The sequence below is a fragment of the Pteropus medius genome, unplaced genomic scaffold (genome assembly GCF_902729225.1).
Source record: "Pteropus medius unplaced genomic scaffold, Ma_sr-lr_union100, whole genome shotgun sequence".
Lineage (NCBI taxonomy): Eukaryota > Metazoa > Chordata > Mammalia > Chiroptera > Pteropodidae > Pteropus > Pteropus medius.
In genome coordinates this window covers 9,240,728-9,258,473 of record NW_024344378.1, presented here as the reverse complement: position 1 = coordinate 9,258,473, position 17,746 = coordinate 9,240,728, and the positions used below count along the sequence as shown (strand labels likewise).

At 45.3% G+C, this 17,746-nt stretch overlaps 1 protein-coding gene across 2 annotated transcripts in view; it reads right to left on the bottom strand.

The window, feature by feature from the left end:
- GFRA1 (GDNF family receptor alpha 1) overlaps positions 1 to 17,746 on the bottom strand; it is a 186,312-nt gene that overhangs the window by 4,365 nt on the left and 164,201 nt on the right. For both annotated transcript variants that reach the window (XM_039871127.1, XM_039871128.1), the window contains one exon: positions 17,102 to 17,283. In XM_039871127.1, the coding sequence (XP_039727061.1) occupies positions 17,102 to 17,283 (182 nt within the window). The remainder of the gene's footprint in view (positions 1 to 17,101; positions 17,284 to 17,746) is intronic.

The window sequence follows — 17,746 nt, the reverse complement described above, 5'->3', positions numbered from 1 at the left end:
GTGGACAATACTGGTTGGCATAACTGGTTGAACTGCTGAGTTAAAGTAATAGAGTGCAGCCGGGCCCCTCCTGATGCTCTGAGAAAATGCCTCTCTTGTTAAATACCTCCTCAACCCACAGAAGCACTTAGCACTCCAGAGGCTTAGCAGTCTATGCACACTGGCCTTTAAATATTCGGCTTACTTAGTGCATTAATACAGCTTCCCCAGAGAGGTCTGGGTGGAGGTCCGAGCAGAGCAGCCTTGGAGTTCTACCTGAACCTAGCACGATCACAGGAGGGCTGAGTCCGATCTGCTTGCACTGAGTGGCATCCACTCCAGGCAGAGCACTGTTAGGCTGGATGTCCAGTCCCCCTTAGGGTTCATCAGCGGCAGATGGAGGGGCAGAGATGGGGAATTACGACCTGTATACGTCAGGCTGGTTGCACGCTTATCAGTCTTGTATGCAATCTGAACCCTGCAGGTGACCCCTGAGGTCAGACATATATCTCTGCAGATCCAGAGTCCACCTAAGAAAACCCAGCTCTTAAAGTCCATTTTAGAAGCATGAGCAACCTGTTATTTCCATATTTTAAAGGCTTTTGTCCTGAGCATTTTTGAAAACATCATCAAAGTTATCACTGTGTGCTTAGTCAGGTATGATAAATGCTAACATGAAAAATTACAGGGCATCCCCCACTTTTAACCATTGTCAAGAGTATTTACATACTTTAAATGCTGTCTCGGTTGATGAAAATTGGGACGGTCCCAAGAAAGTTAAAAACAAAACAAACGTCTTCGATCTTGTAAGATAGAAGGGGAGCTTGAAACTAGAACACCTTTCATCGCCGAGTTCCAGACCATTGAAACCAAGGGTGTAACACTGAGAGTGCTGGACAGCACTCGAGGTCCTGTCTGTGGGCTCAGCGTCCCTGCTCGTTAACGGGTTGTGCAGGGGCGCCAGCCCCGGCCTCTCTAGACACAAGGCTTTACAGTCTGTGACTTTAAAATAGGATCTCTCTTTAAAAAGAGGGAAAAGAAGAAGAGAATGGATTCATTTTTCTCAAAGTCAAGTTTAACCATTGTTACAGCATGTCAAAAATAAATTATTTAATCTCTTTTATGAAAGAGTGTTCCACAACAGCGAATTGATAGTTATATGGTTGTGGGGGATGATTCCCGACTCCGAGCCGGGGGAAACATCACACCAGAACACCCAGGGTTTTCATCTCGAACATGGAGAGATGAAAATGATACTGGGGAAACCCACCCCCCAAACCAGTAGCCCTATGGTCATTCTGGAAATGCGGGGAACCTGTTCTTTAGGCACTTCATAAGCCTTGTCCCTCCAGCAGTGTTATAAAATTGTCACTGGCAGTTATCCACAAGTCCAGGCACGTCACGTAATAGAATTTCCATGTCACTGTAATTGCAGAGCCAGATCTCACCAGTCCCTGGCACTAGAGGGTTAATAAATGCATTAGATGCTGTTAACCTCTGTTACCTGGAGTCAGACCGACTACTCTCCTGCTTTTTACCCCTGTGATTAGCTACTGGAAAGCCTGCCATGGTGCCAACGGTTTTCCTGTATAGAACTCACGGGCACACACATAATTTATAGCTCGCAGTCAGGCCCACTCATCGGCCACTGGGCGTCACACACGAATTCTGCCCACGCTAGGCTCTCCCCAGCCTCGGGGACCAGCGGTCAGCCTCTGGAGCAGCACGCTTGCTCTGTTTATGGAACTGGGGACTTAAAAGGGCACCCACTCGAAACCTGGCCTTTGCTGCCCCAGGACTCCATTTCTGTAGAGAAGCCAGTGTTTAATCTCAGGTTTTTAGGCAGCTGTCAGCCAGCAGGGCATGGAACATTTCTCTACTTTCCTCCATGCATAAGAAAAGCCAGTTTCTGTTCTACCTCCAGAAAATTAAAACAGAGGAAGTCGCCCAATCCAATAGCAACAGACTGTCCAGGCTGCAGCCAAATGGTCATAATTAATGATGCTTCTGGTTCTTTTCTCTCTTGCTTTTCTGATTAGAGAGATTTGCTATATTAGGAACCTGTTTGCTTAATGACAGAATACAAGCAATAAACAGAGAAATACACAGACTGTAAAATGCAATCAACTTTGCTCTCCAGCACTCACTAAGTACCTAGCTGCATCTATCACACTTGTCAATACCAGTTTATTAGCATATGAGTCTTTTCTGCAGCATAAATTGGACCTTTGCTAGGGAAAATCATTGCATGACTTCTTCCCCCAAATAGTCCAGAACGCAAAGCTATTTCTCAATTTAAATCTACACACCTTACATTTTCTTGTAAGACAAAACATAGGAAGAAGGATGGGCAACTAATTCTGAAGGATAACTAAGCACAGTTCTCTGCTTCAGAGTGTGCATTTTTCACATTGCATTTTAATAAAACCGACTCGCCTGATTACACATTATATACCTGATTTTACAGGCCTATACACCTGATTTTATGGGGAGTACTTACTGTATAACAATTCGGTGGTGCACTCGGTACATATTTGCCCGATAATTTCTGCACAATAAAAAAAGAAAAAAAGCAGCAATGTGCTGGTGCATGCAGGCTAAGTCATGGTGATCTGACCGGTGCTCTGCAGTCTCACACTCTTTCCGGCTTTTCGGATTCTCCCTATCGGATTTGGGAGATCCAAGGGAGGTTTTACTGCTGGTCTGGTCACAAGCAGTTGGCCAGCCTTTCTAAAATCCCTGCCACTGTCTATTTAAAACTCACCTTCGTGGTGATTTGCTTTTCCTACAAACTTGGTAACAACCACTTGCAACCACTGGTCTGAATAATTTGCAGTAAAGTCAGCTACATAAAACAAGTGGACACATAAATAAGGTTTGCTCTGAGGCCCTGGGCTCGGGGGCTTGTCTTTCAGAGTCTGTGCTTTGTGGGGAAGGGATGCATTTCCTCCAAGCTGACTTCTGTCGGTCCTATGGACCCTGGCACAGGGCAGGAAAGGACCGAGGGGCTTTGAGGAGGGCAAGAGCGAGATGGGACGCTTGCTCTTCTGAGAAGGGCCTGGTGATAATCCTTTGGCAGCTTTTCTGCCTTATCTCTTCTCCCTGCTCCCTCTAAGACACTGTCTACATATTGCCTGAACCTCGGCCAAAAGGCTTTCATTACATTAAGCTCTAAGAAGGCCTTATAAAGATATTTCACTCAGCACAGGTTTAGGAAGGCCCATGGGATGCCAAGTTTAGTTAGTCTGGCTGGCTCTGGGTAGGTGAAGCCTGGTCATAAGATGGGGGTGGGGAAGGGTCTGGAAGCCTGAAGCTGAGCTTCCTTAGTGGGAAGAGGCACAGGCTCAGATGCCAGCTGGGCTGTTTAGAGGAGGTCTCCATACCTTGAGTGCTGTAAACTGACATGATGCCAGATTGTGTGTGCTGGGGGAGGTGGGTAGGGAGAGGTGGCCGTTTGTAGCCTTGAAGGTGACCTGTATTCATTCATGTTCTAGAATCTAGACGTTCTTAGATTCTTGGCACCCGTGAGGTGTTTCAAGTTTAACAGTGCTATTTAGGTTGAGCTTAGGGTCAAGCCTAGAATAGAAACCCTCTTACCTGACAGGATTGGGGACCGGGCCCATAGGTCATTGGTCAACTAAGAAATTAAGTTAAAGGGCAAAAATCATTAAATGGCTTAAAAATTATCCATTTGTATGAAACTTTTTAAAATTTCAAAGCTTCTTTTTTTAATTGTGGTAAGAATACTCAACATGAGATCTCCCCTCTTAACAAGTGTTTAAGTGTATAATACAGCATTGCTTCTATTGGCACAATGCACAGCAGGTCTCTAGAACTCATTCACCTTGCATAACTGAAACTTCACACCTGACAAAGGGTAACTCGTCATTCCCCATCCCCCAGTCCCTAGAAACCAAAATTCTATTCTTTGCTTCCATGAGTTTGATGATTTTAGATGCTTCAGATAAGTGGAGTCATGCAATATTTGTTCTTCTGTGACTGGCTTATTTCATTTAACAGAATGTCCTTTGGATTCACTCATGTTGTCACATATGGCAGGATTTCCTTCTTTTTAAAGGCCGAATAATATTCCATTGTAGGTATCATATCAAATATTTTAATTTAAAATCTGAACGTCATTTATTTTCTGATTTTTGGATACATGACCAAGGCTACCTTCTTAAAGAAAAGTTTTTTAAAGAGTTTGCTGATTAGAGTTCCCTGGCTTATGTTCTACATAATCTATACCCATAATTCATGGTCTACAGCTTCCAGGTTTAGTTCCTCTAAAACAGGAATAACATTTGTTTGATACCTGCAGATGAGTCTCAGTACACAATCTTTCTACTGTTCGTAGTTTTTCTGTCTTTAACATTTGCCTCATCCACACCTAATCCAAAGGCATTTTAAAGGAGTTTGCCTTTTCCAATATATTCGACTGAGTTTTCACTGAAACAACTCTGCTTTCTTTTGTCTTCTTATTTCAATCATTCATGTTATATTTAATTCAATTATGTAAGCCAAATACTAGATACGACAGTACCAGAAGGTCTGAGAACAAACGCACCTGGCTCTTTTAAGCCTGCCTCTCCACTGGACAGAGAGAGGGGCAGAGATGAGCACAGGAGGGAGGCCACACGTTTGGACTTGGGCATTTGATGTTTACAGCAAAATGGAGAGGTCAGCTGCTGCGGTGAGTCGCTTAAAGGAAGGTCAGTTAAGAAAGCTTCTACTCTGATTTAGAACTTGCTCCTAGTCCTGGCTTTTCAACCATCAGCTAAAATGACAATAATCCCTGTCCTACTGAGGTACCACAGAGTTGTCCTGAGAATCAAATGCGACACTCTGGGTAGAAGTCCTTTGAAAATCCAAGTTGCTGTTGATGATCTCTTAGCCTCTCTGTGGTCCCTGTGCTGGTCGTGGTTGGATTCGGGCAGGGGTGGGGAAAAAAAATGCAATAGTTCAGGCTAATTTGGCTTGTGAACATATCAAATAGAACTGGCTCATGACCTTCTCTGTTTCCTCGAATTTAAAAATGAATGCACTGAAAGAGATACAGTCCTGTAAGATATATCAACAGCCCTCCATTAGCTTAGCAATCCCTGGGGCTTGCCTGTCAGTCTCCGGCACAGCATCAAGAGGATGCCCGCAGCCCCGCATCTGCAATTTAACGCTGATGGGAGGACGGGCAAGTAGCGCCGTGTGCAGACACTGTCTGCGGCAGGGAGCTTAATGTGGCACTGGAGCCGGCCTTTCTTCTTTCCACGACTTCACAGGGCCAACTTACAACTATTTTGCTTTTCTCCAAGTTGGGGCAAATGCACGTGGCAAACTAACATCAGAACACTGTGTGTTTCCATTCATGGTTAACTTCCTTAATTAGTAAAATATTCAGATAAGAAGCAATTATAAGCTGTATTTTAGAAACTTATGCCCAATTAACAATGAGATTATGCCAAACAATGTGTGAAAGACGTTTCGTTCCAAGACGGGGGGAAGTGTTTTGTAGAACGAACAATCAGCCATAGCAGTGTAAAGGGAACTAGCGGGATGGCCCTAAAATGAACCGTTTGTTTTCTCAAAACGCGCAGTCGGAAACGCAAATGTGCAAGAGCGACAGGAAAGATCCATCGTGGTCCCTGATGAGAAGTGCATGGAGCCCACCTCATCCGACGCGCGTCCTCATCACCGTCAGATGATATTTATTAAGCCTCTCATTCTCCTGTGCATTTACGTGCAGCTGAGTGCGGGCCCGTAATGGCTCTGTGACTTATGGTGGTGACTAAGGTTTGATATAAAATGCCACGGCCTGGAGACATAATGGACCCAGGGCTTTTGTTCGCCTTCAGGTTTAGAAGATGGAGCACCCTTGGTGCAGCAAAAAAACAAGGTGAAAGCAAAAAAAGTAAAAACTTAAAAAAAATGTGCTTTTGTAGACAAAGAAAAATATTCTGCAAAATAGAGGCAAACCCGAGCAGGCTAACAGCGATGACTGTCACGATCACTGTTAATAGCAGCCTCCGCTGATGGCGATCCCCACGCGTTGTCCGACGTGCTCCCGAGGGCTGAAAGGGTTCTCTGAGGAGGGCAGTCCCCTTTTATACAGACCAGAAAACAGGATTTCTGAGAGGCTGAGACTTGTCCAGGTCTCCACAGACTGGCGTGGCTGCACCAAGATTGGAACCAGGTCTCTGACGCTCAGACCCGTGCATACTGACTCCATGCCAGACACCATCCACGTTAGCTCCCAGAATCCTTAGACTGACCCCTGCAAGCAGTTCATGTTATCCTGCTGACCCACTGAGGAAGGTTCCGGCGGGGGTGGGTGTTGGGGGGCAGTAATCAGCCCAAGGTCACACAACCAGCATGAACAGAGATGACTCAGGCAGCCTAGAATCAACAAAGTGGCTAACAAGGGGTATAGGGCATAGGGGGTCCTCCCAAGCCTCGCCCCAGAAACCACAGCAACTTGTGCAAATGTGACTTCTGCTGGAGGTCAGAGGTCAAGCCAGGCCTGACAAGTTTTGTTCTCCCCAGAGTCCCAGAGGTGAGTACTCGAGGGACCTGCAGGCAGAGGACAGCCACTCCGGGGGACATTTCCACAATGTTTCTCCCTCATCCTCATCCCAAGCTTCCTCTCTAAACAGTCTCATCCATGATGTGACTCCTCTTGGGCCACAAATATGAGGGGTGCAGGGGAGGGAAACCCTTCATTGAACTTCATCCCCAAGAGAACCAGAGCCATTTTCCTCCCATCTGTAAGCTCTGTGGCTCAGGCACAAGGCAGAGATGATTATTCAGGGAGGTATCATTGGTTAGAAGTCCTAAGGATAAAAGGTCAGTGGGGGATACAAGAAATTGGATTTATTTATAGTATGTGATCTAAGTGTGCTCAGAGGTATTCTCGTAGTTTACCCAGAACAAGAGAGCATATTTATAGCCAAGATGGTGCAGACTCCCTATTCCTTTTTATTAAGCATGTTTATTACCCAGCAATTGGGTTAAGCGATTGTCCAACTGCTGAATTACTGTCCCTCTGATGGACCAGCCTTACTGCCCTCTGGACCACAGGTGCAGGTGGCCCAATGTCTCTTCCCAGAATGTACTGATGGGCCCTAATCTTTCCATTCCATTCTTATGTTCTCATTTTTTTGAGAAAAGTGGTTAAAAAAAAAAGACATAAATGGATGATCATAAAAAATCGGTTCAACCTAAAGCCGGTACACACCCTGTATGATACCTAAGGTCATTTCCCAGATGAATTTGGGGGTAAAGGTCACCAAATACCCTTAAGCACAGGCTTCTTCTGTCTTGTGGTTAGCAGAGACTAACCAGGAAGATTAAAACAAAAATGATAAAATAGTTACTGTGCTGGAGGCACTGTTACTGTGCTGAAGAATTTTAATTTGTTTAATTATCACAACCCTCCTAGGTGGTAGTGCTCATTATTCCCATATTGCAAGTGATGAATCCAAGATTAAGGAGATTAAACTACTCTCCATTGGAGTCCACAAGAAGGTAGAAGGTTTGATTTTATTGTAGCAAGAAGCCTGGTTCTTCAGTATTTTCCAGTCTTAAACACAACAGCCTCTTTTGCTTAAAAAGGCAACAATGAGAACCAACCATGCCACCGTAGGCTGACTATCTGCATGATCCCCTGTCAAGTATTGGCACAGTCTATGCCTGAGTTATAGCATCTCAAAGTAAGTTTGGCTTTGGAGTACAACGAATGATGGTGTTGCCTCCACTTGCCGCAGGACCTCAGAATCACTACCCTTCACCCCATTAGAACGGAGAGGGTGCCGCCCGCTGCCGTAGGTCATAGGCGGAGACAGCAGCTGAAGCCTGGAGCAAAGGCCTGTCCCTGGCCAGCAAGAATGAATTCCAGCTGTGCCATCATTGCTAAGATGACTGTGAATTGGCAAAATATACCTACAGGCCATTGGGATGGAGAGCCTTAAGTTGTTCCAACCAACACCAAATATCAACTAGAAATTCTCTGGAGCTGACAAAGAAGGGTGAGGCAACTGGAGAACTCAGCAGGAGACAGAGGAAAGGTGGCCTGTAGCTTTTCAAGATGATGCAAGACAGGGGTTCTAGCTGCTGCGGGTGACCTCTGCCCAACCTACTTACCAGGTGGGCAGTGCAGAGGCAGCCTCCTCATCACTCACATACCAGGCGCCACTGTTTATTATACAGAGTGGAAATGAGCCCCAAGCCCCTGGCCTCCACTCCAGAGGACGGTGCCCATACACATGGGACTTGCCCTGACTGTTGCCATTTCTGTGTAACAGAAACAGGGCTCTGGGCCGAAGCTGGTCTGCCCAGGAATCACACTGCACCCAAGGGTCCTTGGACCATATTCCCAAGGTATGCCCGACATGCTCCGAGGTAACTGTGCGTGTGGACCTGGTCTGGACTTGCTCTTTTACTGCCTTCTGTTGTTTGAAAACAGACCCCTGGGAAATCCTGGAAATATAATAAGACAACTAAAATCCCATTGACAACATGAGACGGTGCCTTCTCCCTGATGCTGTCTGCTGATGCTTTTATTACTCCTAATGATAGTGTACAATTATGTAAGAATTTAGAGCTCCCTGTTGTTCTACCCTCTGCCCAGAATGGTGAAGTATGGGTTATCAAGAGGCATTAATAAGAGACTTTTTAGAGTGAAGAGCTGGGGTAGAAGCAATACGATCAAGGGGCCATCTGTAAAATGGAGAACTTTCTCAAGACAGATCTGAAGGCTGCCTGTTCTTGCTGAAGCTCTCCTGGCCTAGCTGGTGTTCACCTTGTGCCTGGCAAACAGGCTTATTCTATAGTTATAAGAGATTAGGGATAAAAGAGAAAAAAAGGAGAAAAATTATAACTCAGAGATACTACATTCTGTGTGCTTAATTTGGAGGGCTTTGTAGTTGAGAAAAATAGATGCTACGATCCGCCTTTGATGAAAAGGTGACATCTGTGTTCATTAAGGGTGTGCAATAGATTTTGATAAAGGCTATTTTTCTAAGTCATTAAATTGGTTTTTAGGAACTTTACTCTTCTTCATTCGAACAATTATTAAACTATAAAATAGGATGGCACAATTGCTAAAACCGTAATCTGAAATTTTACAGCCAGCTATAAAATGCTATATTATTAAACTATACTAAAGATGCTCAAGCCCATTACAACTTTTTAAATGAATGATAAAACCCTTTACTGCTGATAAAATAATCTTAAATTACAGTACTGTGTATTCTAACAATATGTTGAGCCAAAAAGTTTGCTACAATGCAAACATGCCAATCACAAAAGAAATCATTACTTGAATTAAGTTTGCAGAAGCTAGAAATCTGGTAACATCTGCTTCAGCAAGGCAGAGAACACCTGAGGTTCTCAGGTTGGGTCTGGGGGCTCGTGTCCCTCCCCCAAGACAGGTACCGTTCCCCACATCCCCTCCACCACAGGATGAGCCAAGAGTCAGAGCCTCTCTTGTGTGGTCCAAAGACTGCACAAGTGACACTTAGCAGGATCACATTGACCAAGAAAGGGTTGTTGTGGTAACAGCATTTTTCCCCCTTAAAGTTGCTCCATAAGTGAGATTTTTAAAATGACAAAAGTTTAGTTACTGAGTACGTGCCCCCTACACAAATATTATGGGCTGAATTGCGTCCCTCCGAAATTCATCCATTGAAGTCCTAACCCCCAGTACTTCAGAATGTGACTATATTTGGAGATAGTGTCTTTAAAGAGGTTGTTAAGTTCAAACGAGGCCATCGGGTGGGCCTTAACCAACTCAGACTGGTGTCCTTATAAGACACACCAGGGATGCTCATGCACAGAGGAAAGACCACGAGGGGACACAGAGAGTGGGCAGCCGTGTGCGAGCTAAGGAGGGAGGCCTCAGGAGAAATCAACCCTGCGGACACCTTGGCCTTGGACCACTAGCCTCCAAAACAGTGAGAAATAAATTTCTATTGCTCAAGCCTCTCATCTGTGGTGCTTTGTTAGAGCAGCTCTAGAAAACTAATGCAATGTACGATACTGCACTCTGTGATTCTGGGTGATACGCACACCTACTGAACATGGTAAAATTCTCAGTTTTTGGTATCAGGTATGTCCTGCAAGCTTCTATTTCCAACAGGCTTTGAATACACAATTGAGAACAGATGTCGGCATGCGGGATTGTATGGCAGCCTTAATGGAGTAATACTCCATTTTGGATTCTGAATTCCAGAGCTCTGCTGGATGAAGGGCTTTGAAAACACTCTACAAGCAGCTATTTCAAAAAGTGTTGTTACAACAGCCTCTTTCCTCCCAGGGCTGACGTGGGTGGATTTTGGGATGCAGATTCCCTCTGAGCTCATCGGCTGGCACCTGGAAGGTTAAGCCTGGGGAGGCCACTGGCAGCCTCTTCATGCTGGGAGTAGCTGGGCTCCTCGTGCAGGGCTCTGAGGCCACTTGGCCACCCAGAGCTTTGCTGTGAGCCTTCTGGGAGAGCCCGGAAGCAGCCTGGGTGGGGATGGGGGGAGCCCTTCCGCTTAGCTTTTCTGCTAGGGAAGCCCCCGTCAAGGAGTTGGGGCTTAGAGCCACATGCAGCCAGCCCAATTTCCTGAGCTCCAGGAAGCAAAGAGACATGGAAGACCTGCCTCAATCACATGTCCAAGGTCTCTGTCAGTCATACCTTTGTAATGAAAGCCCAAATAAAACTCCGGCCACTAAAGCTCGGTGAAGACTCCTAGTTGGTGAACACGTTCATGTGCCAAGAGGGTGATGTGACCTTATTCCGTAGGGAATTCCATAGAAGACAGCTCAGAAGCTCTCCACGGGAGATCCTCCCAGAGCTTAGCCTAAATATCTCTTCACTTGGCTAGTCCTGATTTGTGGCCTTTATAATAAAACTGTAGTTGTAAATAGAGTGCTTTCTTGAGTTCTAAGTCTTTGAAACTGAGAAGGTCGTGGGAACCCTTGAATTTGTGGCTTGTTGGTCAGAAATGCAGGCAGCTCTGAGATCCCTGAGTCTGGCATCTGAAGTCAGTGTGATCTTGTTGGGGACCCTGTCCTCAACCTGTGGAGTCTGTGCTAACCTCAGGGCCTGACATCCAAACCGAGTTCATTTCTTCATACTGGTTTACAAACCAGTCTGAAACTTCGACCTGCCAGATGTTCGACGGGAATTTAGGGACTGAATCAATCTTCACCGAATGAATAATGTCATCCAGAAACAAAACAGAAAAGTGCTCTGATTTAGGTGATATGGTGTAGCCATTTAAAATGCACAGAGGGGACAATGTTGCTTTGCTAGTCCTCTTCTTCTGATGGAGGCTCTCTGAGTCTCAGGCCTATTGTCTCCCCCACCCCCCCAAAAATGGGAATAATACCACTAACCTCATAAGGTTACTGTCGGGATTAAATGTGTGTATCTATATAAATGCATAATGTGCTTATATCAGTACTTGGCTCATGGGAAGTGCTATATGCACATTTGCTTTATTAATGCCAGACCATAAAAAGCAGAGGTGATGCAAGTTATAAAAACAAATCGTTCTAGAATCTGTCATATAATTAGATCGTTTATAAAGCTTCCTAAAATGGAGCTTGGGGACCACTGGTGTATATGACATTATTTAGGTGGCATACAAACATTTTTTATTGTTTTAAATGTAATATTCATATAGTGATTTTCATATATACACTGAGAGCTAGCACATTGATTCACAAATGTTTCTCAAATGCTATAAACAGTGTATCTATTAATTGAGTTTAAAGATAAATATTAAGCAAATAATAGTGCTAGTAGAGTGCAGATATGAGAGAGACTGCAAAATCCTGGTCTTTGAAGCTCAGAGGCAGGGCTCGTTACCAAATACTGTCTTTTCTGCAACTAAGAGTGTTTCCTGTTTACAATTGTGTCACCTCTTCTCAATGTCAGTACTGTTAAAGGGACGCGGCAACAGCCCCTAGCAGACAGTCCCACGCTGGCTGTACCTAGGCTGGACCAAGATCTGTCTGCTGTCCCAGATCTAAGAAGTTGATTGCTAGGCTGTCGCTCCCAGGAAACTCTTTCTGCGCACAGAGAGATAGAGTTTGGGGTAGTTCACATCCCTCAGACCTGGTCCTTTATTGCCTTTCGGGTTGTCTTTCTTCTCAGCCTGGTGTCCAAGGACCACCCTACTCCTTCCCCTCCTCCCTCACGTCTTTCTACAATGACCACATCTTAGAACCAGCAGGATACCCCTTGGTTGGTTCAAACACTTCTGACAAACTAAGGAAGCAATATCTAAAGAGCTTGATCTTTCCCCCTCCATGGTCCCTGACCCCCAGGCCTTCCTTCACAACCCCTGTGTCCGGATTTAAAGCACTAACATATCTATTCAATAACAATAAGAGTGATGGCCACTTTCCAAATGCAGAGGGTTGGCCAATCCTGTTGGGCCCTTTGCATACAGGTATCAGTTCTTTTTATCATCACAACAAACCCAAGAGGTGGATAATATTTTACAGCAGATATTCAGAGAGGGTAAGAAACACGCCCCCAGTCACACAGCAATAAGAAGTAAGCTGGGATTCTCACTCAGGTCCAACTAACTCCCAAGCTCATGCTCTTCCCAGCAAAGCAGCATTTGGCTGTCAATAGCAGATGAAAAAGAAGGGGCTGAGGGGTGCCTGCAGGGTAGCTCTGCCCACCGGAAAGGGTGGAGTGAGTAGAGGGGTAGAGAGTCACCACGCCAGGCGCCTGGTTTGGAAATAAGCACTTCCCCCCACCCCTTCCAGCTTCCTGTACAAAATCCCACCACCCTGGCCGTGCTCTCAAGCACTTCTCCACTGGAAGATTAACGGGACGCCAAAGCGCCCCATTGCTCTGCTAGCATAAATTGCAAGAAAAACATTTAGAATATTGATTAAGTGCTTCATGCTAGAAGATTTAAATTTACCTCCTGTATTTCCAGGATTAGCTGACATAATGGGGTCAGTCTGCTGGCACAAATGATTTACAGAACACCCATTGGCAGCTTTCCTTTTAAAACACAACACTTAAATTTTTCACTTGGTCACAGCCAGTGGAGTCCTGGGTATTTAGCAGGTTTGGATAATCGCCCTCCTGCCACATCCAGACTCTGAGAAGAGGTCTGAAATCATTTCTGGTCTTGTCTGTTCCTATCCAGTACAAATGGACTTTGTTTAGGTCTCTTGAAAGGTAAGGCATGCTGGTCTTCCTGGATGTAAAGTCTTGTTTCAGATAGAGATGATTTTTGATATTCTAAAATACAGTATTTTAATATTCAATATTCGAATTCGATACTCAAATACTCTAACACGTAGGAGTTAAATGGGTTACAAGCATTGTATTCCCCATTTGACCATGGAAACCAGGGGCCTACAAATGTCACTGTGAGAAGTCTTCACTTTACACCACCAGAGTTAAGAGATGTATTGCGATGCCAAATACAGATTTTCCCAATATTTACACCTCCCAAAGATATTTACTTTAAATAAGCGATCAGTACAATCCATCAGAATATTTGATTTAAATATTCTGAGCTTTTTCCAGCTACCAGACCACTCAAGTGTGTAGAAGATGTAATAATTAGTAGAATTTTTAATATTTCTTTGTTTTTTTCATGTGATCATTTTGTACAAGTCAAAGGGATATGCCAACAATAGCACCGCCTGTGTCACGCGTGTTACTAATATGACTGCCAATTAATCCTGACGTGGGAGCTTGGCAGGTTACCCAAAACCTGGTATTTTATCACCTCAGGGAGCCAACACTTGGACATTTCTATGACATTTTATATTAATCAATCAACTTTCCTTTTTTAAAGCTGAGCCTTTCGTAGGAACTGCAGTTGAGTCCTGTATGCCCTGCACCCAAGGCCATCATCTCCCCAAACAGAAGAGTGTTTGGTTTGTTGATAATTACACGTTGAAGCTGACTTTTGAAAATGTTTATTCTTATTGCTTCCCTTCCAAGGGGGAAATCTATCTCAAATGTTAAGACAGAAACTCAAGTCCCCAAGAGTTTTCTCATATTATTGTATATTTTAAAATATTACAAGAGGGTGCTTCTCGAGGGGAGTGAACTTTAGAGCTGCCAAAGATAGTTGACTTTTTCTAAATCTGTTACCAATGGATCCCAAGCTGGGTTTAAGTAGGTTCTATTCTGAGTAACGACACATGCAGCCGGGACAAACGTTGTTCTAAGATATTTCTAAGACCCGTTGGCAAGTGGTAATTTATCTAGAGACGGCCAGGCAAGCAAAGGAAGGACAGATAGGGAGAATGAGTCCCCTGGGGGCCCTACACCAAAGCAAGTGTCCTGAATCAGTTCCAGGGACCAGGTTCTCCCGGGCCGAGGCCTGTCTCTCATCACTTGCTCACCTTCCGATCCTCCGGCCTCCAGTGATTCGCTCAACTATTCCTAACATAAGTCATCCTAAAGAGGTCAGCAAGCTGCAAAGAGTTTTACTGGCAAATTTTCAGTCCTTCCCTTACACCGTGTCTCCTGGGACCGTGGCACGAGGAAACCCTTGCCCTCACCCCCTGCATCGCCTGTGCAAAAACGGGCTCAAGCAGGTGTCACCTTAGGAGACAAGATAAGGTTCCCTGAAAGGCTTCCTGCAAGGGAGATGCTATGCAGCTCCAAGAGATGTGGACTGTGTGTGTGTGTGTGTCACAGGGAAGACGGGCATGGCCGTCACCTCATTCCTCGAGAGTCCCACACCACCATTCCCCTCTGCTGAAATGTTAAGTGGTGGCCGTGAGATAAACATCATGCTTTAATTTTATTTTCCCTCTATTATCAGGCAGAGTTCTGATCACTAATACAGGGTAAAGAAAGCTGCTGTTTCTTGGGAATAGCACTCATGTGTCCTCTGACATGGCCAGAGGATACATAAGGTCCTCTTTGCAGAGAGGGCTGTTTGGGCAGATCTGTACTAGAGACAAAATCTTGTGTGTCCAAGCCATGCACAGCACCGTGGGAAGCGGAAGTCAGGGGCTGTGATCTGGGCTGGGGGCAGGTGAGGCGACCACCTCCTTATGACTGACAGGCTCCTCTCCTGCTCTTGGGGAAAACTCTAATTCTGTGGTGTTTCTAATTCTTCTGAGATGTCAGCTATTAACTTAGTCTGACCTTCCAAAAATATTGACAAGCTGCATCTTGCCTACTATTTGTAAGTTCACCGAGGAGAGAATTGTTTTCGAATGTCCATCTTCACGGAATTTCCAGAACACGGAAGGAGCTTAATAAATAGGCTGAGTGCTGCCTCTGCAGTCACGCTCTGTGCACTTAGGCCCATGCAGAAAAGAATCGGGCTTTGCTGCAGCCAAAGGTGGCCTCTTCCACTGGCCAGGAACCACCTCTGTCCCACTATTATCCCCTTATGATGACAGGGTCCTGTCCATCTTCTGGCCGCTTGTCTTTCCCGGTGCTGGAATCTGAGTGGACCCAATGACAACAAAAAGTGGACCAAGGAGGAAGCGGGACTCTGAGCACTGGCCGGAGCTGAAGAAGAGACTGTTTCTCTGTGGTGCTGTGCCTGACTCTAGGGGGACTGGCTAGGGGACTCTGTGCAAGTCACTTTCCCTCCCTGAACCTCAGGGCCCTGATGCAGGATGGAGCAGATAGGTGCCATGGTACCCTTCCTCCCAAACTTCCTCCTAGTTTCTGCACAGTGCTTTGGAGATGGGAAATGCTCAAGAAATGCCTTAAAGTATGAAGAACATCTGGTTGACCTTAGGCTGTGTGGCTGAGGGTGTGTATTGGAGAGTGGAGACCCAGGGGGACAGAAGACAGAGACCAAAGCTCAAATAAATAGCATAGGGGATATCCAAGGAGCAGAGGGGACATGCTGGAGTCAGAAGGTATCAAGCAAATCAGAAATGGGGAAACTGCCCCGATACTTTCTAGGGAGCAAAGTGGGTGGGTGAGGACGGTATTTGTCCAAAGAAGGGTTGGGTGAGCTTTCTGGTGAGATGGATCGTTAGCAGGGAGTGAATGGAGAGACAGGAGGATGTACCTCAGTGACAAGTGTGAAGTATGGCAAATGTGACAGCAGGGTGCTTGGCACAAGTCCCTTTCTCTAGCATGGAAGGAAGCAGAAGTCACCATGTGGTCACCACTATCCCCCAAATACAGAAAGAACTGTGAAACATACACGAGGCTCCCGGATCCCCAGTGCCGGTTCTGTGACTCACTGGCTCCGCAGGCTCGAGCGAAAGTTACCTTGCTGAGCCCCCATGTCCTCAAATGAGAGAACAAGGCTGACAGTGCCATAATAATAGCATGTCTCCCGCAGCTGTCAGGAGGATAACATCCAAAGAGATAAAGCGTGTGAAAATACTTTGTGAACATATAAATATGTAATGTCTTACCAAACAGCTGAATACTCATCGCTATGAAAAAAAATAAAAATAAAAAAAAAAGGCAGAATAAACATTCCGTTTTGACTCAAGACAAGAAGGCACCGTTGGTACATCGTGGATCTGCCCTCGGAGGGCTGGATGAACCCCAAAGAAGCCCCTTGGCCGTTCGCGCTGGGCTCTGTTCATGCGAGGGTTTGCTGGGCAGCTCCTCATAGCTCATCCTACTGCCGAAAAGCATTTTCTTTTGCTTCTTGAAGAAAAAAACCTGTACAGGACTCTGCATGTGACCTAACACTTCACTAGTAACACTGTCTCTGGTTTCCCTTTAGAGACGGTTAAATAATCCACGTTCAGTTTAAGTGGCAGTAATGGGGACAAACCCAAGAGTCCCTTTCTTTTCAATATGCTGCCGCTTTGTAGAGAACACAGAATAATCAGAATAAATAACACTTGATCCAGCTTTACGACCCTACAAACAAAAACATTAAGGATCCATCCACCCAGCTCCCATATTATAGGTGAAGATGCCAAGGGCAGATATACAGGAACCTTGACCAAAGTTCCACCCCTAGTCACTGGAAGTCAGTTCTAAAGTCCATCTTTCTCTCCACTCTATGGCGCTTCTCAATCTCCATTTATCATGCTTAAAATGCACTTTGAAGACTCAAACTTGAGCATCAATCGCTATTTACTCCTGAACGCATCTCAGAAAATGAGTCTGTGTCCTGCCAGAAGTGAGCTGCGGCAGAAAGTTTACCCCCGCTCTTACCTGTAAATTTGCACAAGGTGGTAAAACATGAGTGGGGATTTCATTCTCGGACCCCGCGGGCCCCAGGGGTTTGTTCTTGACCCGGAAGGCGGTGGTGGTGGTGGCAGTGGTGGTCTGAACTCGGAGGGCTGGCTGCCACACAGTCACGTCGGAGCCATTGCCAAAAGCTTGAATTGCATTTTCTGCAATAAAACAAGAGGAAATCCAATTTCGAAGTCAAGCAGCAAATTAACAGACAAGCTACGTAAAGTCAGAGATGCCCACTAGAAATTCTGATTATAGCGCTGGACTTCTTTGAACAAAACTCACCTACCTATCCACCCTACACGTGTTGAGAGCCAGACCTTGGGTCAAATGTTCAAAAATCAATTTGTTCATTAAACACTGAGCTGGACACTGAGCTATGCTCCAAATGCAACACATACTTATTATGTTCCTATTTATGTGCCAGGTCCTTGCCTTGGAATACTCATCGGTTGAGCCCTCTGATATCCAGCCTCAGACCTGTCATTTGGGATCACAACCACTGTCCCGTCTTCCAAGAACATCTTTGTGCCCTATCAAAATCATATACTAAACACAAACTCATTCGTGCTATTTTAAAAAAAAGTACAATATCCCTATCATGCTATTTTAAAAAAAGTA